This window comes from Chroicocephalus ridibundus, chromosome 7 (genome assembly GCF_963924245.1).
Source record: "Chroicocephalus ridibundus chromosome 7, bChrRid1.1, whole genome shotgun sequence".
Classification (NCBI taxonomy): Eukaryota; Metazoa; Chordata; class Aves; order Charadriiformes; family Laridae; genus Chroicocephalus; species Chroicocephalus ridibundus.
The window spans coordinates 53,431,976-53,458,766 of NC_086290.1; the positions used below are offsets into that span (position 1 = coordinate 53,431,976).

Sequence of the window (26,791 nt, forward strand, 5' to 3'; positions counted from 1 at the left end):
GCTTAAATCTAGGTGGGGGACAGTCTAAATACTGAGTATTGTTTCCTGATCATGGAGGCAAACCACTTTAAAAGAGAAGGTAGAGACATTGAACTGTCAAATATGGTTGTCTCTTATTCCTTTTTTTTGTATTATAGGACTTAACCAAGTCTCACACTGGTCATGCTGATGAAATATCAAAAGCACCAAGACCCACTGTTTTTGCAGATGTGAACATCTGTTTGGCATCAGCTTTTAGCTACCGGAAGAGAACGCAGGAATTGCAGGGAGAAAAGATAACCGAGGCTGGTGAGTTTCTTCTAGCAAGATGTCATGTGTCCTTCACTTAGCATGTTCCTCAGTCCATAAAGATCTAAAATAAAAAATTAAAATGTGAGCGCTTACAGATTTTATGATATAGTTTGAAAATAGGAAGCATTTAGTTTTGGATTCTAAGTGCCACCCTAATTGTTAACATAAACCCAAGACTGCAAGTCTGGTTAATATTTCAAGTTCAGGCACACTGTTTTCAGCAGGGGTTTTAAATGCTGCTCATGTAATCTCTAAAAGACATTAACTCCTAATGTAAGAAAGCAGTGTGTTTGATGGACTCCTGGAGGAATGGTTTAACACTTAAAATCAAATTTTTCAGACAGCTCTACTACCCCAAGGTACTCTCCCTTTCCTAAGGACAGCAATGCTTTAGTGGACCAAGAGGCACCAACCAGTCTACAGCCAGTTGCACAGGACAAAAATCTTGATGTAGCGTCTGAACTCCAGACAACCTTTAGTGTCAGTGATGTGGATGACAGCCTCTGTAGCTTTGAAAATAATGAAATCTTTGCCAGTTTTCCAGAATGTCATGAAGACTTCATGGAAGAAGAAGCTGGATTAGGTAAAACTCTAAAAGATCAAAAAATGCTGCAAAAGGAAGAAGATAAGGGTACCCTCAGAGACCTATATACATCCCCTGGAGTGCACTGTGAGGAAAAGCCAGTTTATGAGGAAGGTGACTCTTCAGAATTGGGTACAGGATACATTACAGAAGAGGAGGAGAGGATAAGTGAGGCCTCTGACTTATGCATGCTGGCACAGGTGAGAGAAGATGATGGGAGAAGAATGGGTAGTCCGTCCCAAGAGGAGCAGTACATCGGCAAATGTGTCCTTGATTTAAAGATTGTACAAAGCATGTTGCGTGAGGCAGAAGATTCCCTGCGCAGAACAGAGGAGAAACTGGACAAAACAGACACCATTGAAAAGCAAACAAAGCTGCTCCAGGAAATCAGAAAGAATCCACTTTCTAAGCAAACTTGTCAAGGAGGACACGGGAACACATCTGATGATACTTACCAAAATGCCAGTAGCCTTTTTTCTGGAGTTAATATTTTTTCATGGAAGGCTGTAGGTCCACCAGCAAGTGTCTATATTCCGCCACTAATAACATCTCAGGCACAAGGAGCATTAGGTGGAGACAGTTTCCAAACTGTTGGAAAGAAGGCAAAGGAAATGGAGGCAATTCAAAATGAAAACTCGAAGTGCTTTCATGAGATGAATGGGAGTAAAAATGAAAACAACCATCATGATCTCAACTTCAGCGTGGTGAAAAGCCTGGATGATCAAAGGAGCCTAGACCATGAGGTAAAGTGTTGAGCAGGGTGACTGTGTTTATCACTTCTGTACACCTTAGCAGGTAGAGACGTAGTTATGGATGGTGTCCAAGAGGAGGGATGAATCTGACTTTTAAAATATATGCATTGTATATAGGAATGAAAAAAGTCAGCACAGCAGAGCAATAGTATTATTTCTTCTCCCTCTTCCCCCTAGAAAAACCCTAGTCCAGTGGCACAGGAGGGAATAAAATCGTGTACTAAAATGGAGATGGAACTGTAAGGGAAAAGGGCAAGCAGAGAAAGGTTTTTGTTTGTATACTTAGTTATGGAGGTCTAAGATGTCATTAGTAAGGGCTTCTAGATCATTTTCATTATTAAACATAAGTAGTTGACAGGTTTAGCCCAAAGAGATACAGAGAAATATGTACGTATCTGCTGTACGAAAAATCATGAGTCATTTAGGTCCACTTATTCCCCTCGGAACTACATGTTATGATAGTCTGCTGCACACATATGAAACCTGATATAAATCCAGGGCAGAGTTTTTAGTAGGCTGAGGCCTGGAGTTGTCATCCTTTCTCGTGAGCAGTGCTACTAAAACACAATAGGGAATAAAGTCTGCACTGTCCAGCTCTCAGTATATCTCATAGACAGCTCAACTAGTAATTACCAGAATGCCTGATGTGTGCTGAATCATGGCTTCTTGGACTCATTTCAGCATTTACTCCCACATGTATCTGCAAGATGCAAAAAAAAGTTCAACTTGCAGTGTCAGAGAGGAGATGATTCACACGCTGCAGCAAGTGGAAGTGAGGAAGAGAGGTGGTGAGTTTTGGTTGCATTCACGGAAGAGTTAATTCTAGCAGATTCATCTTGATACAGCCACTGTCAAAGGTAGACATGTCGGGGATCAAGGATGGCATGAAATGTTTTTTCAGTAAGCCAAAAGCCATCTGTCCAATTAGAACCCTACTGTGAGTCATTGTCAGCTGCGGAGCTGACAGGGGAACTGCCGCCACAGGGCAGCTGCTTTTAAAAAGTGATGTTCAGATTCCAGATGCCTCTCTGATGGAGGTAGTGGTCCAAAACTGTAACAGTGCCTAAGGAGAGCAATCTAATCGGTTACTACTAAGGGTGGTTCTCTCTGTGCGCAGCCTCATTCAATTCTCAGTACAAATACTTTGTCTTTAATAGGTGTTGGACTAGGGCCTGTGGGAGCAGAACAGTCTTGCTAAACCCAGTGACAACAGAGCATATGTTACTTTGCTTGCTGTGCTTTTTCATGTCGTCCCTTTATATTTTTAAGTATGGGTGGAAAGTACGTGTTAAAAGTACCTGGCAAAACTTGTGCAAATTAACATATCTTGTTAGTTGGAAAGATGGGGACAGGCACCTCCTTCAATGTTTGGGTCAAATCAGTCAGGAAAACTGTTCCAGTTTTTAAGATGATTCATGACCCAGCTGGATCAGTAAGTCCCATTGGTAAAGGATGCATTTGGTTAAAACATAAACGTGCCAGGTGCTGACATGTGGTTAGATGGTCAAGTGAATGAACTCTAGATTGGAGTCGGGTTGGTGATAGGAATGTTGTTATCCAAGTCTGAAGTTCTGAGGATCTTAAATTGTCCACTCATCACCTTACTGACCTGAATAAAAGAAATCTCCATAGCATTCATTGTCTGTTAGTGTTTATATAAATATATCATCTGAAGGCAGTTGACAGCTTTTGAAATCTAGATTTTAATGCACAGCTTGTCTGGTTAATCTGTAATAGACCTAAATAACTGTCTGTGCTTTCTAAGCTTCTGATGGCTCAATCTGCTCGTTCTTTTGGGTTCGTAGAGTATGTGTGCTCTCAGCCTTTTTTTTTAATTAACATTTAAACAACTTCTAGTCTTTTACTGACTGGGGAATACTTAACACAATATACTTGTGCATTAACAGAGTTTGATGCATTTCGTAACGATTTAATATAGGTGCTATCCAAAATCAAGATCTGAAATTTACAGTACAAAAATAAGTGAGGAGAGAAGGATGATGCAATCGGAATGGAAGAGTAAGTAAATCAGTGTTAACTCAGAATTAATGTTAGCAAGTCTTAGTGCAGTGCATTAAAACTTAACACGTTTTGTTACTTAAGAAGGGTCTGTGTGCCTTAATTGCTGAAGCTCTGTTAGGCTGTTCTTGGATGAAAACCAAATGAGTAGGATCCTGTGTCTTGCACATTCAGGGCATAAAATAATCACAACCACAGTAAGATGGTTTGATTATAAAGCTCAAGGAATTAGCCCTGTTTTGCGGGATGTAAGGGAAGGACCACATATGAATTTAGAAAGGGTAGTATAGCAATGACCAGTGGATGGCAGTACAGACATGAATAATAGAGTGCAAATTAAGAAAAATTGTTACTGTAAAGACTTGTCCGTATCCATTTATGCAGGTTTTAAGCTTCCCTTAAAATGGAAGAAGTGTTTAGCTTTTTTCGTGATAAAGGAGTTTACAGGCTGTGACTTTAGCATTTCCAAGTCTGCAGACACAATGCAAAAATGGGGAATGCTTTGAAGGTGCAGATTCTGTTGTGTGAACTGGTAATTTTGCTCTTCTTGTGTAGTTGAAGTAAAGCGAATGGCCAGAAGAGTGGCCTCAGGACAACTAGAACTTGGCTCTACATATGCAGTCACTGAATGTACATCTGAAAGTGAAGCAGAGAGTATAAAGGAAGCCTTTCAGCATGTCACTGTTAGGCTCCAAAAAAGTCAAGACCAACAAAGATACGGGTGGCAGACAGGTGATAATGTTGAATTTTGGGATCTGGGCAGTGAGGATAGATCTGAATCTGAGGAGAGTGATCTGGAGTCTGCATTCAGAAGTTCTGGAGGTAAGGTTGAAAAACAAAAAATAATTTCTTCTGTTTTTGTGTCCCTATCTCCCAGCAGATTTCAGCTTCTGTGATTTTGTTACAATAGTTGTCAATTTTATCTTCCAGAGTCTTGCCCCCAAAGCATGTCAATCACTCAGTCATTGGTGAACATAAATAATAGACTAAGATAAGTGTTACATGTTAATAGGTGAAGGTAATGTCCACTGAGCTTGGAAACCCTTCATCACCATTGGTTACCATGTATCAGCATGGGAGACCAAAGCTTTCAAACCCAGAGTATGCTTTCACACTTTATTTCTCAATTGGACTGGAGAGATGCGTTTTCTGTAGCACCATAGTGCGCAGTGCTTTTGTAATAGTTATGGATAAAGGAAAGCTTCCCATGCCCGGATTAATGATGTGAGCATTTAAATGTCATTATTTCTCCATGTTTCTGACAGAGAATGTAGTTTTACAGTCTACTGTCATTGATATTCCATCAGTGATTTAGATCACTCACTTCATATTATTTTTTGCCTAATAATTTTGTTCCATTCTGACATCCTAGGGAGAAGCTGCCCGTCACCATCACAAGATGAACAAGCAGAGTCTGGAATAGCCATTGATGAGAATTCAGGCCTTCCTCAACAAGTTGAGAATCTCTCTAGAGTATTGTCGTGGTTTGGGCACATATAGCAATCCAAGAAATCTATCTGCAGCAGGTTATCTGTAAAACAGTTTAGCCTGGTCTCTCTGTGTTGCACACTGAACTACCAAGACAGCTGATCTTTTCAGATGGGATCTGACTAACAATCACCCCACCCCCTTTTTTTTGGTTTGTTTGTTCTATAATCCATCAAGGTAATGTATGGAGCAGGAAGTACGCTGAAACTCAGAGTGATCAAAGTATAATTCCCATTTGATGCAGTATTGTTGGGCACTATTGACTAAAATGTATATTCTGTAATAGAGAGTGGAGAAAGCATCTCAAATGATCATGTCTTTCACAGCAGCATTCAAGGGAATTACATCAGGAGATGAATTAAGGGAACAACGTATCTGAAGAATTCTTGACTCCTAATTCTGTTTATTTCCTTCCTCCTACTACTCAGGGAAGTTCTGAACAAGAGGTAAAAATAACAGAAAAGACAGCAACAAAGTCTGTGTCAAGAACTTTGGACGTAAGTTACACAACATGTGGTTTTATTATGCTCCCATATGATTTGAAGAAGAGCTGTAGAAAATGGGATAATGACAGCTTTTTTTCTATACAAATAAAGATTTATCTAAAAGTAAGAAAATTCTATCTCTGTCTCTTTAAAACACACACCCTGGCCTGAAAAAAAACCAAACTAAAACAAAATAAACCCCAAACAACTAAAACCCCACAAACAGCCAGAACTCCCCAAACACCAGGGGCTCGATTGTCTTAATTTATTTACTAGGAAATCACATAATCTGTGGCTAAGAAAAGTTTTAGGCAGTTGATAATCTCAGCCTTTCCTTCACAGCTTTTGTCAATTATAGTATTCAATAGTCTTAAAACAATCCTCATTCATTTCTTGAATATTCAAAGCTATTGTATGGACTATTAGATCTAATCCATGCTGTTTGCTGATAAGCTCTTGAAAAGTTTGTCTCTCCATTCTGATTATTGTGAACTTCATCCTGTGAGAGTTGTCCTACCCTTCACAGCTTGCCTGCGAGAAATTGAATTCACTTCCTTTCCCCCACCTCCTTCAGACCTCAGATGTTGAGAGCAAATTAGAAGCCGAAGGATTTTTACAGAAAAAATTAACTGAAGGTGCGGGATCAAGTATTCAGGTTTCAGGTAAATTTGCTCTTTCTTTTGAAGGTAATTTTGAGCCAGGGAGATAGAGTCTTGTTGCACTTACATTTTTGTCAGCAGCACTCCTGTCAGAAGGCTGGAGTTTGGTTCTTCAGGTCACTTGGTCTCATTCCTCATTGTTTTAGTAAGAGTTCAGGACACTCAGGATTTTGGAAGATGGGGTTTGGGCGTTGCAGTCACTGAAATATAGTTGAGTGTGATGATTGTGCACTTGCTGTCTTTCAGTTAAAAAACAAAACAAAACTTGTTTGCAACCTTTTTTTTTTTTTACCCTAGGGCTAAGTTTAATCTTTTTATGCAACTTGCTATGGTGCTGGAAACTGAATTAGAATTGTATTTACACATTAATATTCTTATTGCTAGAATGATCTTGAGCTTAAAAACTGTAAGAACTGACATTATATGTGTGCAGGATAATGGAAGGATCGTTGCTGTTTCTCTAGTCTGTTGCCTCTCAGCTCAAATTTGTAAATGTTGCGATATTCCCCAGTGCTTCAGTGGTTGACTGTCTGGCAGCTGTGGTATGTTTATGAAAATGCATCTTTAAAACACATTTGTCTCTTGACAACAACAAAGGTCACAAGAACTAAAAAATTTAATAAAGTTGCAATTTCCTGTTCAATGAGTTGTGTCACTTTCTTTTGTACTTGCAAAACCCAATAACAGGGAACATTTGTTATTTGTATTCAGGAGGAAAAACACAATTCCGCAGCACAGCGTCGCAGGATTCTGGCAGTAACACGCTAGGAGTGGATCAGCTTAGCCACATGCCTGCAGCCAGGTAGATAGATTTATTTTCATTGTTACGTGAAGCATAAAGTAGGTTATAAAGTGTACTCTCTTTATTAATTCTGCTTATATATCTAATATTCAAATAACATGCCAGTGGTGTGTTTTAATTATTATCTACGTATTGGAGTTCCTTGCCAAGAAAATAGTAAAAGGACTTTCACAAGTCTCATGGGGTTTTGTCTTTTACAGTGTTCGGGTTTTGGGGTTGGTTTTTTTTGGTTAACGAAGGAGCTAAAATGGGAAAAATAAGTCACGTATATACTACAATTCCTTTTACACTGATAAACTACAGTCTTAAACAGAGCAAAGATAATTCAAATTAAGGCTCCAGTCATCTGTTTTAATTTTATTGTGCTTTGGTTTTGGAGCTCATGCTTTTTCCCCTCCTGTGGGAACAATCGGATGCAAGTATGCTCACTCTCTATTGCCTGCAGATAACATTAGCCCATGCTTGGAGACTGTCAGTCTCATCTGTCAAACATGAGGTGTTTATATCCAGTATTTTTGTAAATTTTATATTCTACTAGTATGCAGAGATGTTGTCCAGAATCCCCACCTCATGCTGCTAGGGGTACATTTACTGAAAGAGAAACAGTCCTTGCCCTGAAGGTCTTTCAGCACTGGCGTTCCGGCTTCTCAAAAGCCAAAAGCCCCTTCCCTCCCCGTAGCTCAGCTTTCCTTGTGTTCCTCCAGAGTTAGCAGCTGCTCGCTTTCTCCGAGAGTGGGAGTGCGAGCTGCTTGTACTGTCCCTCGGTGTCGTACTCTCTCCCCTCCACTGGAGGAACCCAGTTACCAGTGTCAAAGGTAGGCAGCAAGTGTGTAAATACTTGTCCTTAAGGTAAAAAGTCATGGGTTTGGCTGCTCCCTTCTCTTAGGAACTGAGCTTTTGCCAGCAGGACAGAGAGGACTGCTGCCCTCTGACCATCTGCCTAATCCCCTTTGAATCCCTCTTTGACCTTTAATGGGCTTGTTAGAGTTTGAGAGAGTAGCTTTCAATGCAGACCCATTGAAGGATGGTAAAACAGCGTAGTGATTTATGTTCATAGATTTTTTATTTAACTTTCAGTTTTGTTTTGAAACTGTGTATATCAATTGGAAGCTTTCTCCTTACCAGATTCAAATCCATAATGTGGTTAAAATGGCATTTTTCTTCTGGAGTGCTCGCTATCTCCGTCTTCTAAGCTTTTAAGCAAAAAGTTTTCATGAGCCGCACTCTGCCTCAGAGAGAAGGTAGTCCTTTAAACTTGGAGAGAGAGGAAATGAAATACATTCATTTTCATAATATTCTGATATGATCAATGAATATGACATTTATTCCCTCATTCTAGTGTTGAAGCAGCACAAGAAGTGATACTGTGGGAGCCACAAGAAGAATCTAAAGAAAAAGATGTGTAAGAGCCACGGACTGTTTTATACCAGAACTTCAGCAAGTTGGTCGTTACTGTTGTAAAAATTTTGTGTTGATGCAAAACAGGAAGACGTGACAGGCCAAAGCTGAGAGAGGAAAAGCTATTTGAAGCATTGAAAGACTATTTTCTCATGATAAATTGGGAGATTGGTATAAAAGAGCCATCACATACGTTTTTCCTTAGTTTGAAATATTTTCATACTCGTGAGTAATTAACTTAGTGTAATTTGGGTGTACTTCTTCACATTAAAGTGTACAATTCCTTATTTCTTCTGCCCGTATTACACAGGAGAAATAAAATTACTTTAAACAGCAAATCATTAGTATGTAGCTAACCAAATTTTATTATAAAAATAATCTTGTGATTGAGATTCTCAGGAAAAATTTGCAGAATAGGTTTGTGACTTAACTAGTAAAGTTAGTTTCTTTTTACAAATAATGGAGATGGGTATAGAAATTACTGATTTGGTAACAGCAGACATCTGTTCTTTTCATGGTCTTCTGAGGACAATGTCATCCAGGGTATATCTGCAGAAGATGTTGGTTTGCTTAATATAATCCCAGTCCTGCAACCACTTAAGAATTTGTGTAACTTGAGTGGATGGCGCTGCCCTTGCAGATCTTTAGCAGTTTCAGTTTATCTGAGTAATTAATTTAAAGGCTTCTAAGACCTGCATTTAGTCTTAATTAATGGATTGTTAGTTTTTGTTAAATCTCCAGGTCTTCCCTTGGCTTTGGAGAGAGTTTTCTACTTAGTGGTTCCCATTTGACATTCTTGCCCTTTCTGGAGGCAGTTTTCCTGAGCTTGCTTTTAAAGGGGAATTATTAAAATGAAGAAATCCTGTAAAGGAAGGGAAAGCAAATAATTAACCTTTTCTGTCTCTGCAAGATCATTGAAGGTGGTGATCTTTAGCCTTCCAAGAATTCTGTGGGAAGTTTTCAAAGGGAATGTCTCTCTTCCTTCTGGAAAACTAGATAAGACTGAACAAAAGTAAAATTTAAAGAACTGAAAATACCAGATTTTAGTGATTCACAAGTGCAAGAAGTGGCTATTTTAACTGTCAAAACATCTTTCAATACTTCAGATCAGTGACAGATATTCATGATTTGTCGAGTATCCCCTGTGAGCAAGAGAACTACTACGGGGATATCGATTGTAAAACGCCCAGAGTGAGTCACGCACCAACGAGCGTCAGCACCCCACTCCGCTCAGGTAACTGGGAGAGGAAAGAAGGGAGGACCAGTGAATTACTTAACCTTTCTGTGCCGGGAGTCAGACCTTTCTGCCAAGACTTGCTGATGTAAAAATCATTGATGTGAATCATGGAAACTCCATTCACGTAGTACCAATGCAGAAATGTCAGGCTTGGAATAAGTAACCACAAGAAATGCTGTGTCTGTTGTTTGAAATCTCATTGGTTTGGTCTGGATAGTGACAACTTTGTAGTTAGAGCCTGTTTGGTCAAAAAAAAAAAATCTGTAACGTAGAACTAAAGGAGAATTTACAGGGACACAGCTGAAAAAGCTGCAATCTGAAAGGTCTCTGAAAGGTAATTACTTGGTAGTTAATGGTAGCCTTAATAAATCAGAAACTGTTTTAGATGTTTAAAATTGATTTGGAGTGATACGTGTAGATTTTAGCATTTTAAAGACAGATATTGTAATAAGCTTAGTAACGTAATAAGCAGTATGTTTTGGGTGTTGATAAAGTGAACTTAACGTTTGTTGAACTTAAGTGTTGTTTAAGAGCAATGAATTATCATTTGCTTTCTACTTTCATTAATTTGGTGTAATACAGTGGTCGAAATTTCTCAGTTGGTAAATTTTTGTATAAATAATGTCTGAAGTGGAACTTCTAGGTAATCGGTTTGGACTTCTATTTAGAGATCATTTATGGACAATAATTTCTTAGAGTTTCCTGTGCTGGTGCCTGTTCAAGTACAAGAAACCTTTTTCTGCTTCCATTGAAATGTCACCGAGATCCAAAATAATTTTCCAGCTTTGCTATCATCTTTTTTATTTTTTTTTTTAATTCTAGAAGAAAAAATTCCAATGGCCTTTGGGAAATCCAAAGACTGCCGGGAAGTAGCTTCAGATTCTTCCTTTTGCGATTCTCAAGAGACCTCCTCTGCAGTGTCCAGGACATTCACTACAGCCTATGAAGAGGGAAAGAGCACTGCAATTCCCTCAGTTGCTTCAGGATTTTGCTCATCTGAACTGAATGAGCCTGTAAGTCTAGAAAATTTATGCCAGCTATTCTTTAAAATATTGTTTTAAAATACTTCTCCTTAAATGCAACATGAGAAGCACAAAAATACTTCTAGGTCTTTGTGAGTATTTTGGAATCCTGGATCTGTTGACATAATGACAAAGGCTGTGATTGATTTCAAAGCAGTCAGTGTGCGCCACTGATTATACAAAAAGTTGGCTTCCCCTTACACCTAATTGTATGTAAATATTGACCACATCAAAGTGACCTTGTGTGCCCTACATCCCTTCCCTGGCTGTAAAGAGTTGCCGTTTCCCAGTGTTTGATCTGGTAATCTTGGAACATCAAAGTGGTAAGTATCTGCAAAAGGGTTGGGTAGAAAAGATATGTTTTCGTTGGGAGAGGGAAAGTTGATCAGTTGGCCTTCTGGTGAGGCAGCAGCAGGCTGCTTATCTGAACCACTCTGAATTCCCAAGTGATTTGTGAACTATGTGGAAGTGGGGTTTAAACTGAATGAAAAGAAATACATCTGCATGTGTGTTCAAGTATGTAAGTTTCCTTGTGAAACTGAACAATTCTCAAAACTCAGTGGCGGAAGATAAATGAGTATGTAGATGAGTGATTCCTTGAGGAAGAAAACCAAAGTGGAAGTCTCCATCTTGTACTTTGGGGAAGCACGTAAATGTTCAGAAAGCCCTTGTATTAGCAGATTAAGTTTGCCCTTTTTATGCGCAGACGTGGCATAATGTTATCACCTTTGTTGTATCAAAAAATCCTCTCCCTTTCCAAGGTCACTGTAGTGATTTCCAGTAATCTTTTTGGAATTGAAGGTGTTCTGGAGCCACAGCATTATCTTAACTGTCTTTTCAGACAGTTACATATAAAATAGTTGCCTTTATGCCTTTTTTATTGTTATTCAATGACGGGGTTATCATTTAAAGATTAAATTAGAGTTTGTTCAACCAGAACAGTAGCGACTGCATTCGTTGTCATCAGGTGGGGGCTGTGTCTTTCTGCTTGCGTAGCAGACAGTTGGAATTCACTGAGCCCATTAACAGTGCTGTGCTGCCTTGGCTGCCTCTATGGAGATATTTGGTTCTTTTGCTTTCTTGTCTAAAATACTCTGCATCAAGTACCTGTTTCCATTTTCAGGACAGTGAGGATTTGCCCGTGATGGCAAATTCTTGATTTTGGAGGGCTCTTTTGGTGAATAGGTGTGCCTGGCTTTAATAATTTAAGATTCAAAGCAGAGAATGGGAACTTGAGAGATGATGGAACTGTCCTTTCAGAGAATTCCCATCCAGTTGTCCGTACGGTGTTGAAATGGGTCAGCATTATGTAGCTGACAGTATCTTACGGCCAGCTAAAAGATGAGTGCACAGCAGCCTAAGCACAATTTTTGACAGATCTGGCTTACCTGGATGCTACCTCTGTTTTCATATTCTGAGCTGATCGAAGAGCTTATTTTAAAATGTAATGGTCAACTAAGGCTTTAATTAAGGCCTTACCTGGTTTTGGATTTCGTATGTTGAAGAGGAGGATTGAAGACCAGCAGTTCTTCAGTTTACCTTTCTTGTGTTTCATTATGTACGATCTTACACAGGATGGGTTGCCAGTCGTTGCTTCATCCTTGAGAAGCACCAGGAAGGCATCTGGTAAGTCTTTTAACCCAGTCCCAGACCAAATAGAATGATCAATAAATGGAGAAACAGATGTGAAAAGAAATTTGGCAGTTTTACTTCTCATTTCTTTCTTTTTTTTTTTTTAATCCTTTTTCCTCTTGGGCATCTCTTTTTATGGGAAGGAATAGCTTTGCACACAACTGTGTATTGCTAGTGGTAATTAGGTTATGGGTTTTGTGTTTGCACCTGCAGACTAAACTCTGACCTCTAATCAACCTACATTGAAGTGTAAATATTACTGGCCTAAAATTTGCAATAGAGGACTGAGAACTGAATGTACAAGTCTAGCTCTAAATGGTTTATCCATTATGAAATTATTTAGGGATATTTGATAAAATGTGAATGAGCTCATGCAGGTTGATAAATGAAATATGTCAGCAAGATGCTGTCATAACGTAAGCCTATATCGCGGTTATTAAGGATTAATCACTGCTAATTAACTAGACTTTTTTTTTTTCTATCTCAGCACTCTCGCAGGCATCTAACCGCTTCATTGATGAGCTGCCTCCACCAGCCCAAGAGCTGCTGGATGAAATTGGTAAGAGGCACTTCACCCAAAATGATATGAGGCTTGCCAGCTGTCTTCAATCAGGATTTCTCCCAAATCATTCACTACTAAAATACACAAGAGCTTCCAAATTAGTTGCAGTCAAGCCAGTGATTAGGAAGTTAGGCATCAACAGCTTAAATAACTGGCAGTTATTTAAGTTAGTCCTTGAAGTTTCTGCGTTTCATGTAATGGTTAGTTGCTGATGATGACAGCAGCTAGTCTATTGTGTGCAGATGTAATTTAACACTGAGATGAATTTTGTGTAGACTGAATTTTTGAAAGGTGTCCTGGAGCAATGCGTGTTCTCCATTAAAACGAATGCAAGCCGGGCAGCTGCACCCCTCAGGTGTTTTTGTGGAGCTTTGTGTCAGTGATTTACATTTCCTTTTGTAATCACATACGTCTTCAGACAGAACACAGCGTAAATATTCTGCATTAATTTTACTGGTGTGTGTTACAGAAAATTTCCTTTGGTTATTGGGCTATAAACTCTTCCTAAACTAACACCAGACACAGGGATAATTAAATGTATACAGGTCCTATGCTCTTTTAGAAATGAGGCACCCAGACATGTTCCAATCTTTTTATTTCCTCATTCACCAAAATAAGGACATATGGAGACCGGCGTCAAGTGAATAAATAATGATCAAAGATGATTTGTAAGATTAATATATGAACTAATTATACATTATCTAAAGGTTTTCATCGAAGTTTGTATGGATAAGTAATATGGTAATGCAGATTGTATAGAGTCAGTTTAGAAAGAATATTTACCTCAGTAAGGAAATATGCTGTTTTTAACAGAATATTTAAAGCATCAAGATTCCATCGCTCCAGACTTTAAAGAGGAGGGATTGTATGACTGCAGAGTGCAAATAAATGGTTAGTTGATAATAGTCCTAATGTAGAGATTACAAATAGAAAATTACTTTTGCATTGCTGCAGAATTACTCTACATACTTGTCACTGTATGTTCAGCTGTACAATGAACTTCAGGTTTTTGCTACTTTTGGTATTTGTGGTTCAGCAGGAATTTGAGAGGATTCTCCCTTTCTTGGTAAGGTTACAGGCAGTGTTTTTGCAAACAGTACCTCCTCCACCAGTGTTTGCCGGCTGTCTCTCTGCATTCACTTTTCAAAGTCTGAACTATCGGAATTAATCTTCTATTATGCCACTGTAACGTATGCTGTGTTCAAACCTAAGAGATGAAGCCCACAAAAGTGTAGATGGTGGGCAGCTGACGTAAAATAGAGCTGAAGTTTCCGTTCTGGGAGGGCGGTTCAGTTGAGAAAGTGGCCAGTGCACACTGACTGCTTGTGTTTCTCATTCACCATAATGAACTACTGCCTCTGATCTCGCGGTCTATGAAAATACCATCCATTGGGGTACTCAATAGCTTATTTCCTGTTCTGTTACAAAGATACCAAAGATAGCAGTAGTGAAGCTTTGTGCTTCTGAAACTGCAAACAGTAATAAGTGGGAATAATTTTTAGATGTACAGCAAGTAATGTCAGAGGAGCAGAAAACCTAAATTTTTATAGGCTCTGCATTTGCTTCCAATGAGTCAGAAAGTGAAGAGCAGTTAAAAAAGAAAAGACAAAAAAAAAAAAGGCAGAACATGAGTTATTCTGTAAAAAAGCTAAATAGCATAGTCACTTGAGAATGATACTGGCACTTGTTTGTGTTATCCTACAGCTTTGTTAGATCTTTTCCCATTTAAAATTGTTACCCAAAGGATAGAAGCTACTGTGACTTTATTCATAGGAGTATCTTGTTTTTAGGTGGTAAGGGATGCAGCAGCCTGTATTGCTTGCTGTTCAATCACTGTGGTTTTGTTGTATTTGCATAAAGTACAGCTATTTCAGACTCCATTTTTGTGACAGCCTACTGCTTCCTGCTTATCATAGCTTAGCAGAAGGTGGCTGAATATATTCACATGCTGTAGGGAACAGAACTTACTGAGATAAGTCTTGGGGGGGATATCATTGGATTTTGCTAAGTAGGGTAACAAAGCTAACATCCACAGGTTTTCTTTTGATTTTTCTCCCATATCTGGGATTGTAAGGGGAAAGATTAAAGATTAATTTCCACATGCATTTTTCATTTTAGTATGAAGCAAAATGTTCAGTCCTGTGAATCTAAAAATGTGTTACAGTAAAATATTTATCTAGGTCTTGCTACTGGCCACCTTTGACTGTAGATAATGTGGATTTGCTTAACTGGTGGAGAAACAGATTACTGAGGACAGTGTAATTAAGAGTGGACAACTGGAAGTTTCCCAAGTGCAGTAAATAAAAAAAAATTTAATTTCTTTATTATCTTCCTTCATACCCTTAACATAAAAGTCTTTCTGTTTATGTGAATAGTTCCCGATGAAATTAACATGGAAGACAGAGAGTCAGAAAAAGAATTTGAGAGAAATGAGAAGAGAAAAGATATTTTATGGACTAAGGAGTCATTTAATCTAGCAGAGGAAACAGAAAGGTATGAAAAAGGGATGATAAGGCATGTTTGGCTTTGAGTTAAAAGATTTAGAATAATGGTTCCAGTATAATTTAACAAGATTCAATGTTTTCAGTAAGCCAGCTTTTTTAAGAACCCGGATAATTATGACTGTTTTCTTTTAAAATGTGTAGTATTAAACTTGCCAGCATCCATTTTAAATCTTTTATTTGACAGGGCTCACTCTACTCTTGATGATATCTTAGAAAGAATGCTCCATGCAGTGCCTGGAGATGAGGAGATCCAAGAACAACCTCAGGGACACACTCTTGGGTTAGCTGATACTTTGTTCATAAGTTTATTTTGTTTATGTTCTGTGTACAGACCTATGCAGGGCTTTTCAGAAAATGTGCTGTCACTCTTTAGGCAGTCGTGTGTCAGGGAACTTGCCTGGAGACATCCATCTGAACTCTTCGTACTAAATGGAGAGGGAAAAGTATGTTTTGTTAATGTAATTTCCTGTAGGTTGAAAGCAAATACTTCAGTAGGCTTGGAAGGCAGTCCACAGAAATCAGAGGTAATCTGACAGAATGGTGGATTTTTTGGGATAGAGAAGAATGTACATTAAGAGAACAGAATCATGAAAGCTCTTTAGAAAACACTTTAAAGTAGAATTTGGGAAGATGGTTATACTGTCACGGCAGTATAGGAGGAAATGAAGAAAGTGGCAGAAGTCATATGTATATATCACTTTAAGGAAAAGATTCATAGTCCAAATAACTTTTTTCCTCTTGGAACCAAAGATCAGAGTGTAGTAACTCTGAACAACTCCACAGTAAATGCCAGTGAGTAGTCGTAAGTCATTCCTAACATATATCTTACTAAGGAGCACAAGATATTCTTGTATTTGGCATTGGGATTTTTTTTTTTTTAATTGAACACAGAAGGCAAATGTCCTTATAACCAGGAGGATCTTGCCAACAGGGCAGACTGATTTCTGCAATTTATATACTGCCATGTTCATAAATGGCTCGATCCAAAGTCCATTCACACTTGCAGTCAGACTCCGTTTACTTAATGTTATTTTGTAAGGAATCATTGGATCTGTGTTTGGATGTAAAACTGCAGCACATCTAGTCTTGGTGGGGAGGGGCACTTTGTTTGGGGGTTGGAGGGGGCAGATGCCCATTATAGATCAGGGAAGAAATAAAAAGGCATCTAGTATCTCCAGAGGCTTCTGGTTTAGTGCTCTGTATTCATCCTATCTAAAAGAAAACAGTTGATGATACACAAAACTGTCATTCAAGGGCTGCGAGCCTGCAAGATCCAGAAGATGCTGGAAGGAAGAAGGGAACAGAGGAAGACGGAGCCGGGGCCAGAGGTAGAGCACCAAAAAGCTGTGCAGGCAGTTCAGAACATCCTCTTCGTCTGTAGAGCTACTGGATGCTGTGCTGGGCAGTGTCACGTTTATTATGTTGTTAGCACTGAATTTGTTGAGCTTGCACAGACTAGTTTTTTTTGCTTTTCTTGATTATTTTCTGGGTACTGTTTATACCCTATGATTTTAAAGCAGAGGAAGCTGCTCTAGGCTTAAACTCTCCAGAGACACTTGAAAATGTTCTTATTTTTTTGGTCAGTTGGGACTGACAGCGTTGCGGACCGTTTGCTGGGGTTGTAGAGTGCAGTTTCCTCCACTGACTGGAAAGCACTGAAAGAAAACTGATAATTCTGCACCTGTGTCCTGTTCAGTGCTCAGCCTCTCTGGCTGAGGCACCTCAGTGCCTCACACTGTAAGGACTTCGGTTCTTATCAGTATGGTTTTGTTTGTACCTGCCATGTATATGCTAATGCCATCAGATCCCTTAAACATCTGCCTCTTCGTCTTATCTCCCCTGGCTTTCCTCTAATAGAAACTAGAAGTAAGGAGGAAGACACAAGATAAAATAAAAGTGTTTCCTCTGTTCTGTAAGTCCAAATCTCCATTAGGAACTGTCAAAGCTGACTGATATTCCGCAGCTAACGTAAAAGGTTGCCATTTTCAACATTTCTCAATTAAAGATGTTTCTTGTTACAGGGAAGGGGCTGACATACTTGCAGTAACTTAATGTGCATTTAGTGCTATGCAAAAAATATAAAAGGAATGCCTTTTGTCTGGAAAGAAAAAGGCAGTGGCCTTTTTGTTTTCAGAGAGAATTTTTGATTTTTCAATGAATAGCACAAAATGACCTAAAGGAAGCTGATCTTCAGTGTTACAGGCATCTAACACCTCTCCAGCAGTCAGCTCCACAGCACGTGTTTCGCTTTCCAGTTAGACACCCAAAGTTTGAAATGTCCCAAATCCCTTGTTACATTTGGAAAAGTTGATGGTAATTTTTCAACCTAGAGATCTGGAGGTAACATTGTTATTACTTGCACAGCATCAGCGTATGCGACCCTGTTGTCTGTCAGACTTCTATAACAAATGAGCTGGTAGGGATGGGGCTTCGGGTTTTGAAAACAGAATGATTTCTGCTCCCAAAGAGGGTCCTGCGTAATGCACCCGGCAGCAGCCCAGCTCGGCTGGTCTCTGCTTACAAGTGCAGCTTAATGGATCTAGCAGAGAGCTCTGTAGCGTTTGGTGCAGCGCGTGCTGACAACACCCGAGCTTTCTCTTTGAAGTGTTGTGTGGCTCTGTATGTTCTTCTTAGTTCTGAGCTGAATTTACATGTTTTTTAGACACTCGTCCTGAAGATCAGGAATTCCACTTCCAGAGAGAGCTGTCTTCATCTTCACCGTTCAGGTGAGCCTCTCTGTGAATTACATCGGGCTTTTGGCAGAAATTGGTGTATTCTCTGGCTGCATGAGGTATATTCTTGGTTTCCATCCCCAGGAGGCAAGAGGGGCAATATGAAATCCTATCCCCTTCAACTTGTAGTTTGATATAAGAAAAAAAATAAGTGTGTACTTCTTTTTTTTTTATTTCCTGCAGGATCATTGTTTTGGATCAGAGCTCTCCTACGTGATTAAAATGGATAGTGCATACGTTCTGATAGATCAATTTACTGCTGCTCGTACAGTATACAGCTGTGAATTGCAGCCCCTCCCAGCCACATAAGTGATTGTAAAGCTATGCCTTCCTTTAACTGCAGCAGCAAATACAGAAGAAAATCTAATGCTCTACTTTGTAACACAGTTTGTTCTGGTTTTACGCCATCATTGCATGTAAAGGCAGTATCAGTAATATCGCAGGACCAAACTGTTTTCTGAATATTACGTCTTTATGAAGCTGGCTGTGTGGTGAGGGTTTTTCCTGCACACTCATGCTTTCATAAGCAAAAGAATTTCTTGCTCTGTTGCGTTATGTTTCAGTTTTCAATATTACAGACAAAATGATTGTAATTCTGTGGACTGCTGTTCCTGCTCAGGCACTTGTTAAATTTTTCCATGCTGGAGTGTGGAGCACTGTTACAGCCCATGGAGTGTGTGTTTTTCCTTGCTCGTTAAATTTAACAAGGTAATTTCTTGTTTTCTCTTTTCTTAGTGCTTTTGTGATGTAGTCTTGAACTGATTTGACTGATTAAGGGGATTAATTGCTGTGCAAAAAGCTAATGAGAAAAAGGCAACGTTCTCCAGAGATTGCAAGCGTAGCAATACATTCCGTGCCAGCATTAGACAAGAATACGAGAAAATCTGTTTAGTATTGTGAAGATACTTGTTTAATTAAACCACGCTTTTGGTAGGCTCATCCAAAAAACCCTCCCTGGATATAATTGAGGTTTGGTTCAGAATTGCGATGGGCACAGCGACCTCATGTTTAACTTGTCTTGTGATAAACACTGTTCAGGTGCAGGAGGTGTGAAGATCGTCCTTGTCCCTCTCTAACAGACGCCGGGATTGTAGCTGCCTTCCACTGGGCACACCACATTCCTCTTTAGGTGGGGAAGTCTGCCTGTCTGTAACCGTTAGTTAATTTGGTTTAACAATACTAATAAAAGTTTCCAAGGTTATTACGCTGCCATGTGGTAGTTTTTCTGGGCTTTGGGTGGCGTTTTTGGTTTGTTTGTTTGTTTGTTTGTTTGTTTTACTCGTTATTAACTATATTCCCCATCATCAGACTGTGTACACAACTAGATGCTGATGGAGCTTCTCCAGGGAAGATGCTGCAAACGGGCAGACCTGGGGGAGCTTTCTTCAGAAGAGATCAAGAAAAAATAAAAATCTTTCTTCCGTTTAGTCATGTTGTGGTGGTGACAAGGCGGAAGCGCCAGCAGCAGGAGGCTGCAGTTTGAGTTCTGCGCCTGAGGTTACCAGCAGCGCCAGCACACGGGACACGGGACTTGTGCGCGTTACACAGTTCTGTCTAGGCATCGGTTTAATATTTTCTAACCTGGGCTTGTATCATACTACAGGTTTTCTCTGTGCAAGTTCTGTATCCTTGCCGCAGGCAGAAGAACTTTATATTCTTGATCGGAGGTGCTGGAACAACATCCTACTTTACCTCAGCCCGGGGCCATGTGAAGTGTTGTGTTACATCGCAGCCTTGCAAGGAACCGAGGGTAACAACAAATGCATGCAAAAGTCAAATTGCAATTTCATTGTGCGATTTTGGCCTTAGTGGCTTGTTACCCACAACTGACAAGTAGTTGGGGGGTTCCCTCTCACTTTGGGCAGTATTTTGTTATGTTTCATAGACCTGCTGAATTAAATATAGAGTAATTAAAACTTGTAGGGCTGCAGCACTGGAGCGGAGTGAGCACACGTGCGTTTTTGCATGCACGTAATTATGTATCGCTTTGGTTTGCAACCTGTGAAATCTCCTGAGCTTCTTGGATTTCTCTTCCTATTTTATCTGTCAAACCAAATGGTGAGCAGACTGTGAACCATTTCCCTATCTTTTTTTAAATCTTAATGTGGAGAATTTTTATGGCTGTTGGTAGAGAGCCTTTCAAGTAGTCCCATGGCCTGTCTGCTCCCCTTATCGAGCCCAGAACGCAGCACTGAGAGATTGCAGTTTTTCAGCTGCTTGTACTTTTCCAGATTTAAGTTTGGCATGAATGTAAATCATCCTAATAACATAAAGCATGGGCACAAAAGCTGTAATTAATAGGAAGCATTAAACAAGGACCAGTGAAAGACAGCAGAGAAGATCAGAGGGGGCCCGTCTAATGCTTCTTTTCAGCTTCCCTGAGAATGAAAGGCCAATTAATTAAATTAAAACAGTGATACTGAGCTGTTCTAATTCCTCTCCGAGCCGCGTGCATGCAAGCTTGTTTTGCATGTGGGAAAGCAAGTGGAGAGAGGGAGGTGGGGACATGGGGACGGGGGTCCTGTCCCCCTGCACGGGGAGGTGGCCCTGCCTGTGGCTGCTGGGCTCCTCTGCGCCCCGCGGAGAGTTTGAGCGGAGGCGAGCAAGAAGAAAAGCAAACATTCATTCTCTAAACAGCCGTGTTCAAGCTCCCTTGTACCTGTCACCGTACAGGCTTCGGGATTTTTGTTTTGCTCTTGCTTTGGCTCAGAGAATATCGGGAAAAAAACCCTTATTCCCCACAATGTCACCCAAATCTGTGCCTGTGTGAATTGCCTTGCTGCCTGCCTGTGATCGGGCTGTGGGCTGCACGCTGGGGAGGCAATTTAGTGGGGTGATGAACACCTTTTAGCATTGCTTCCCTCGAACCCTTCGTGGGTTTGCTGCAACAGCGAAAGCTGTGGGAGGAGGAGGGGAGTGAGGCGTGTTTTGGGAGCGACCCCGTGGACGATGCGCAGAGGGGAGAGTGGACCCTTAAATCTCGTGACACTGAATGAGGCTCATTTAAGAGCTCAGAATCAAATTTTGAAAGACAATTAACGATGAAGGCAGCCAAGCTGCTGGCAGCATTTTTACAGACAGTGGAATTTGGTAACACCGAGTCTCGGGGGGGATTGCTCTCTGCGGCGTTGTCTAAACCTTGCGCTTATCAGCCTTATCCCTCGGCTCCCGAATCGCGTAAGCTGCATCGCAGTCCAGAAGCGTAATTGCAGCTGGTGGAGATAAATGTTGTGCTTCGAGACTCGAGATCAGGTGTGTAACTCTGGAACCCCATGGAGGGGCTCTTATCTCTTATTTTTTTCTTATGGGCTTTGGTGTCTTTTGTTTCCTGTTGATGTCCCGGCCCTTCGGGCAGCGGTGGCTCTGCTGTGCCTTGTCCTCAGGGGCCACGGGGCCTGTTCCAGCCTGGGAAATCAGTGGATTTAAGGCCTTTCCTTATTGCCTTAAATATAAATAAAATACATAACTTTGTGTCTTTTAACTGCTTTTTTTTCTTGCTATCTGTATATAGAGACAAAGTGCCGGCTGCGGTAGTGGGAGTTGCAGTGTTTTCTGTCGAACCCTCTGTCAGCTGGTGAAACAGATGCGTGTGAACTTGTCAGTGTTTATTAATATTTATTAACGCAGTCGGCACTTAAACGTTCCTGCTGGCTTTTTGCCCGTTTCCCAGCGTGACCTGGCCCACCTCAGCGCCGCGGGGCGACGCAGAGGGGACTCGGTCTATCTGGGGATGGTGAACGTGCGGCTGCATCCCACGGCCGCTTTGCAGGCGGTGTCACGGCCGAGCGCGTTCAGCCTGACGCCGGGGCCCAACAGAGACTTGGGATGTTTTACACTGAGGAAGAATTACTCTTTATTTTATTTTTTGTTCTTAAAAGACTCCGGATCCCCCGAGGCTGGAAGGGAGGGGCGTTTCCTTAGGAGAGCGCAATAAAAGTTTGCGTTTTACCTCGTGATCGGGTGGCTCCTCTCCCGTGAGGAGACAACGCCGGGTCTTTCTGGGGAGCAGCGTGGGGGTTCCTGGGGACCCTGAGAGCCCCCCGTGGCCGAGGGGAGCCCCCGTGGTGCCGGGCGCTTCTCTCTGCCCGTGTTGAGCACGGCTGTGAGGGACGGGCTGAGCCTGAAGCCGGCGTGGGTGCCGTCAGGATGCGGCCGGGGTCAGACGGGGTGGGATGTTGTCACCTTGTTCCGCAGCCCGTCTGCAGCCATGCCTGCACGGGCACCGGGGGCAGCCGGAGCAGTTCTTCCCGTCCCCCGGGGACAGTGACCGCAGCACACCATCTTCAGCAGGCAGCTCTGAAACTGGGCAGGGAAGGGCGGAAAGCTGGTGTCCGCCTCAAGACGCGACGGCAGCAGCTGAGGAGCGGACGCTCGTTATGTTTTTGAGTGAGATCTGTATCAATTCCCAGCCCAACTCTTTGCAGGCCCTGACAGTTTATTGGCAATAAAAGTTTCATTCTGTTTGCTTTGTGCGTTCGATGAGCAGTTTGTGATTGAAAATTAAGTTGCCTGGCCCTATAAAATTACGGAAGCAGAAAATGAGCTCTTGTTTGGGCACGGACGCTGGTCCCTCCCTTTCCATTTTATTCCCCAAAACCTTGCTGCTTATAGAGCAGCTCCCGGATCGAGCCTGTGTCTACGCTTCCAGATAGGATAGATGGTTCCTCCACATTTTATGAGGCCATTAAGTCGTTATCCAGAAGCCCCAGTGAAGCTGTGGTTCCGTTGGCTAATGGCTTTTTCTCTCACCTGTTTGTTCATGAAGACGTAGATGATGGGATTGTAAACCGTGGCAGTCTTGGAGAAGTAGGAGGGCAGGGATGCGAGAGCCGGCTGGATGGCGATGTCTTTGTTGGTGGCCACCACCAGGGCAAACGTGGTGTAGGGCAGCCAGCAGATGAGGAAGGCCACCACCATCGTGATCACCATGCGCGTCACCTCCCGCTCCGCCTGCTGCGTCGTGTCCGATTCCCGCTGCTGCGCCGCAGCCTGTGGGGAGTTTTGACAAGAGAAATGCCTGATGAACAGTTTCCAACAGCATCTCCAGCCCTTTGCTACCCTGACATCAGCGCCAGGAGCTGTCAGCTCCATCGACTGTCACCAGAACCTGCCGTGAGACTCTTGATCCTGATGGAGATGTGCCTTGCCAGTGTTTTGTGAGCGGAAAACGATTACCTCACCTGTACTCGCCGTACTTACCGCTCGCAGGGTCACCAGCAGGTTGGTGTAGGAGAAGAGAATCAGGCTGAGGGGCATCACGAAGCAGGTGACAAACAAGGCCAAGATGTAGCTGTTGTTGTTGCTGCCACCGGTGTACCAGTTGGGCCCACAAGAGGTTCTCAGACCTGGAACAAATAAGTTTTGAAACAAGCCTAAAACCATCCTGGGCTTGGATAGAGGCTCCATAACAAGCTCCAAAATATCAAATGCCAGCGCTGCCCCCTCTTAGTGACACTGCCCCAGAACCTCTCATTTCTCCATCCCCAATGACCAGGAGATCAGCCACCGCAGTTGTTGGCTGGCCGGCTCCCCTGTGGAGGCGGGTGATGGGTCATGGTGTGCACCGTTACACCAAGTCTCTAGATCAGCAGATCTGGGCTGGGTGGGTGCTGCGTGCTGCTCGGTGGGCTCCGGCAGCCAGAGCAGCTCACGGCTCTGAAGTGCCTCAGAAAAGACTGGCTGCAGCGTGTTGTGCAGTGGGTAACTTCTGAAGGACAACCTCCGAGAGAGGACTATTGACTGAGCAAGCAGGAGGTGCTAACTTCTTAAATGCCAGAATAGAGACTCTCCAACTACACTCCACTTGAAAACAATACGCGAGAAGCAGCTGTGGAGTTGAGCTTGTGTGCGAAGCCCATCTCCCCTACCTTCGGGCACGTAGCTGCTCCAGCCCAGCAGCGGTGGGGTCGTCCAGAGCAGTGACCAGCTCCACGTGAAGGCGCAGCCCCCGACGGCGTGCCGGTGCTGGAACCGAAAGTCTCCCAGGGGTCTGCAGACCACAACGTACCGCTCGAAGGCCAGGATGGCCAGGGACCACAGCCCCACGATGCCTGGTGGGGGGAGGAGGGTTTGTGTCCTGGGAACAGGCTCTGCCGCCCGCGCTGGGACACGGCAGGTAGTGATTACGAGCTGTTGAAGTAAGTATTGCTGTAATAAGATGTCAGATGTTTTTCTTGTGGCAAAAGGGAGAGCTGTGAGGACATTTGGCCCTAAAAATGAAGGTGGCAATGGGGTGTCTGTGACGAGTCGTGGTCACAACCACAGTTTCTCTGCTGGAGTGTCCTCGACAAAAGGTTCTGAGCAGTGCTTCATGGTTCTGGTGTGCACAAAAACATCCGTGTGCTGACCCAGCCGCCAGCACCCACAAAGCACACCCTGAGCGAGGACTCCTGATGCGCCCAAGTGACATTTCCCTCCCTATGAAGACCAAGACAGAGTGTGTGGTGACCTGGCACAGCCAAACACCCGCTTGACCCTTCCCTGGGCTAGAGAATAGCTGAAGACCACGAGCTTCACATCATGTGTGGAAGCGTTGCCTTCAGGAGGAGCAGCAAGCTGAGGAAACATTCCCCAAAGCTTCTTTGCTAAGTGCAATGGCACCAGCCAAAGACCAAGACGGGTCTTGAGGTTCGCGTCCTTACCTGTCAGGGAGACCATGAAGCCCTCCAGCTCACACATCTGTTTGCCAAACACGAAGAAGCCGTTGATGTTGTTGGAGAAGCTGACGGAGCTGCCGCAGAGCGTCACCAGCAGGTCGGCCACGGCCAGGTTCACCAGGATGTAGTTCAGGGGCGACCGGAGCTTCTTGTACCTGATGGAAACCACGATGACCAAGCCATTCACAACGGAGGCGGAGACCACAACGATGCCCATCAGCACGGCCACCGACAGGTACATGCCCCGCGGGGCTTGGTGGGGCCACTGGGGGCCATCGAAAGGCCCCGGGGTCCCGTTACGTGGGGGCTCCTGCGAGCTGTTGGCGGGGTACATCGGCTGCTTCGGGAGCACCTGTGCCGGTGGAGCCGCTGCAGGTGACCCTCCCCAAAAGCAAAGCCTCTTTATAAAGCAGAAGGGGCTGACGCACCCCGGGGGAGCTTTGCATTAAAATACCTTAAGCTTTTTTTTTTTTAATCTGAAGACTTTGTCCTCCCGCCCTCCCTTTTTTATAATCAGCTCTTTATTCCAGAGGGGATAAAGAGTGACTTAAAAAAACAACACAACTGACGACTGAGCGGTGCATCATTAATTGAGTAAATAGGTTGGGTTTTTTACCTTGTGCTGCCCAGCTGCTTCCCCCGTAAGTGGGACCCTCCCAGCCGCCGTGCCCAGACCGGCCGGTCGTTCCTGTGGGATCTCTGGGCTGCGGGTGCTCCCGTCCCATCGACCTGCGCCGGGAGCGCAGGAGCCGAACCCCCGGAGCACGGGGAGCCCCGGGGGGTGCGGGGTGTGGGGCGCGGGAGAGCAGACGGAAAGGAGCAAAGACCAATATCCCCGACCACGCTGGGCTCCAGGGGTGGCCACCGCCAAAAGCCACGGGCTGGCCCCGGTCTGGTTCAGCTGCACCGGCTGTAAATCTACTCAGTAAATATGTATTGAATATATTAATGTTATTAATATAGGAATTAATATATATTTATGAATTATTGTATTATAATAATATCAAAATATAAAATATAACATAAGCTATATAAAAGATCTAGTTTATATATTAATATTATATTTCATGTTCTATATTATATATTATAATATATATGATATATAAATTAAAAATATAGTTTATATATTTATAATATATATTAAAATGAATGTGTGTATAAATATATTCATACATGGGTGTGTGCTGAGAGAACACGCAAGAAAGTGTGAGAGAGCACGCTAACTTTAACTATATATAATACAATATATACTACATACATGATATGTAGCATATACTTATGTTAAAAAAGCATTTTATACAGCTATTTATGTGTATAAATTATACGGAAGTAATACATATAAACATATGCAAAGTATATCTATTTAAAGTAGACAATATGTAACATATTATGTTATATATATGTTATATATATTATATGTTATATAACATATACATTATATACTATAAAGAGTGCCTGCATATGTACATGCTTTAATATGTGTGTGCCTATAAATATAAAATGGCACGGAGACATGCCAAGCTTTTATTTTTAAAAATAGATAATCAGACACCGCATGTAATTAATTAACTCATTCATACACACACACACGTGCGCATGTGTATATATGTATATACAGTGTGTGCATGGGTATATATGTTTGTATCGGTGTAGGGGGCTATATGTATGTAAGAAGAGAGTGTGTGTGTGTGTGTCCATATCCGTGTCGCTGAGGGAAGCTCCCTTTGGGCTGTACTTGTGCGTATTTGGGCCGAGTGTCAGGGCAGCGCAGCATCTGCCCCTGTAACACGGGCAGGGGCCATCCGCAGGTTTTTAATTTCACCGCCAGAGTCCAGGAGGAGGAGGAGGAGGAGGTGGGGGGGGTGACAACGAAGGGCGAGGTGGGTGCCACCACCATCAGGGTTCCCACGGGCCATGGCAGCCTCCGAGGAGAGGTCGCCTTCAGCCGGTTGCTCCCTGACTGCATATT

The 26,791-nt window shown here is 42.4% G+C and overlaps 2 protein-coding genes across 2 annotated transcripts in view; one reads left to right on the top strand and one right to left on the bottom strand.

The window, feature by feature from the left end:
- TEX14 (testis expressed 14, intercellular bridge forming factor) overlaps positions 1-19,314 on the top strand; it is a 35,820-nt gene extending 16,506 nt beyond the window's left edge. Inside the window, exons 12-31 of the mRNA XM_063342337.1 lie at positions 138-288; positions 632-1,617; positions 2,308-2,414; positions 3,566-3,645; positions 4,201-4,467; positions 5,018-5,100; positions 5,562-5,630; positions 6,145-6,280; positions 6,989-7,079; positions 8,419-8,481; positions 9,584-9,711; positions 10,537-10,727; positions 12,311-12,362; positions 12,856-12,927; positions 13,744-13,821; positions 15,306-15,423; positions 15,619-15,714; positions 16,689-16,762; positions 18,097-18,160; positions 18,350-19,314. Of these exons, the coding sequence (XP_063198407.1) occupies positions 138-288; positions 632-1,617; positions 2,308-2,414; positions 3,566-3,645; positions 4,201-4,467; positions 5,018-5,100; positions 5,562-5,630; positions 6,145-6,280; positions 6,989-7,079; positions 8,419-8,481; positions 9,584-9,711; positions 10,537-10,727; positions 12,311-12,362; positions 12,856-12,927; positions 13,744-13,821; positions 15,306-15,423; positions 15,619-15,714; positions 16,689-16,762; positions 18,097-18,160; positions 18,350-18,383 (2,940 nt within the window). The 3' untranslated portion in view covers positions 18,384-19,314. The remainder of the gene's footprint in view (positions 1-137; positions 289-631; positions 1,618-2,307; positions 2,415-3,565; positions 3,646-4,200; positions 4,468-5,017; positions 5,101-5,561; positions 5,631-6,144; positions 6,281-6,988; positions 7,080-8,418; positions 8,482-9,583; positions 9,712-10,536; positions 10,728-12,310; positions 12,363-12,855; positions 12,928-13,743; positions 13,822-15,305; positions 15,424-15,618; positions 15,715-16,688; positions 16,763-18,096; positions 18,161-18,349) is intronic.
- Positions 19,315-22,749: 3,435 nt separating this feature from the next.
- Positions 22,750-25,268, bottom strand: LOC134518334 (pinopsin-like). The gene is given in 6 exon segments (XM_063341026.1): positions 22,750-22,888; positions 22,890-23,155; positions 23,366-23,511; positions 24,034-24,216; positions 24,808-25,143; positions 25,181-25,268. Coding segments are annotated over 6 exon segments (1,158 nt in total).
- Positions 25,269-26,791: the final 1,523 nt, after the last annotated feature.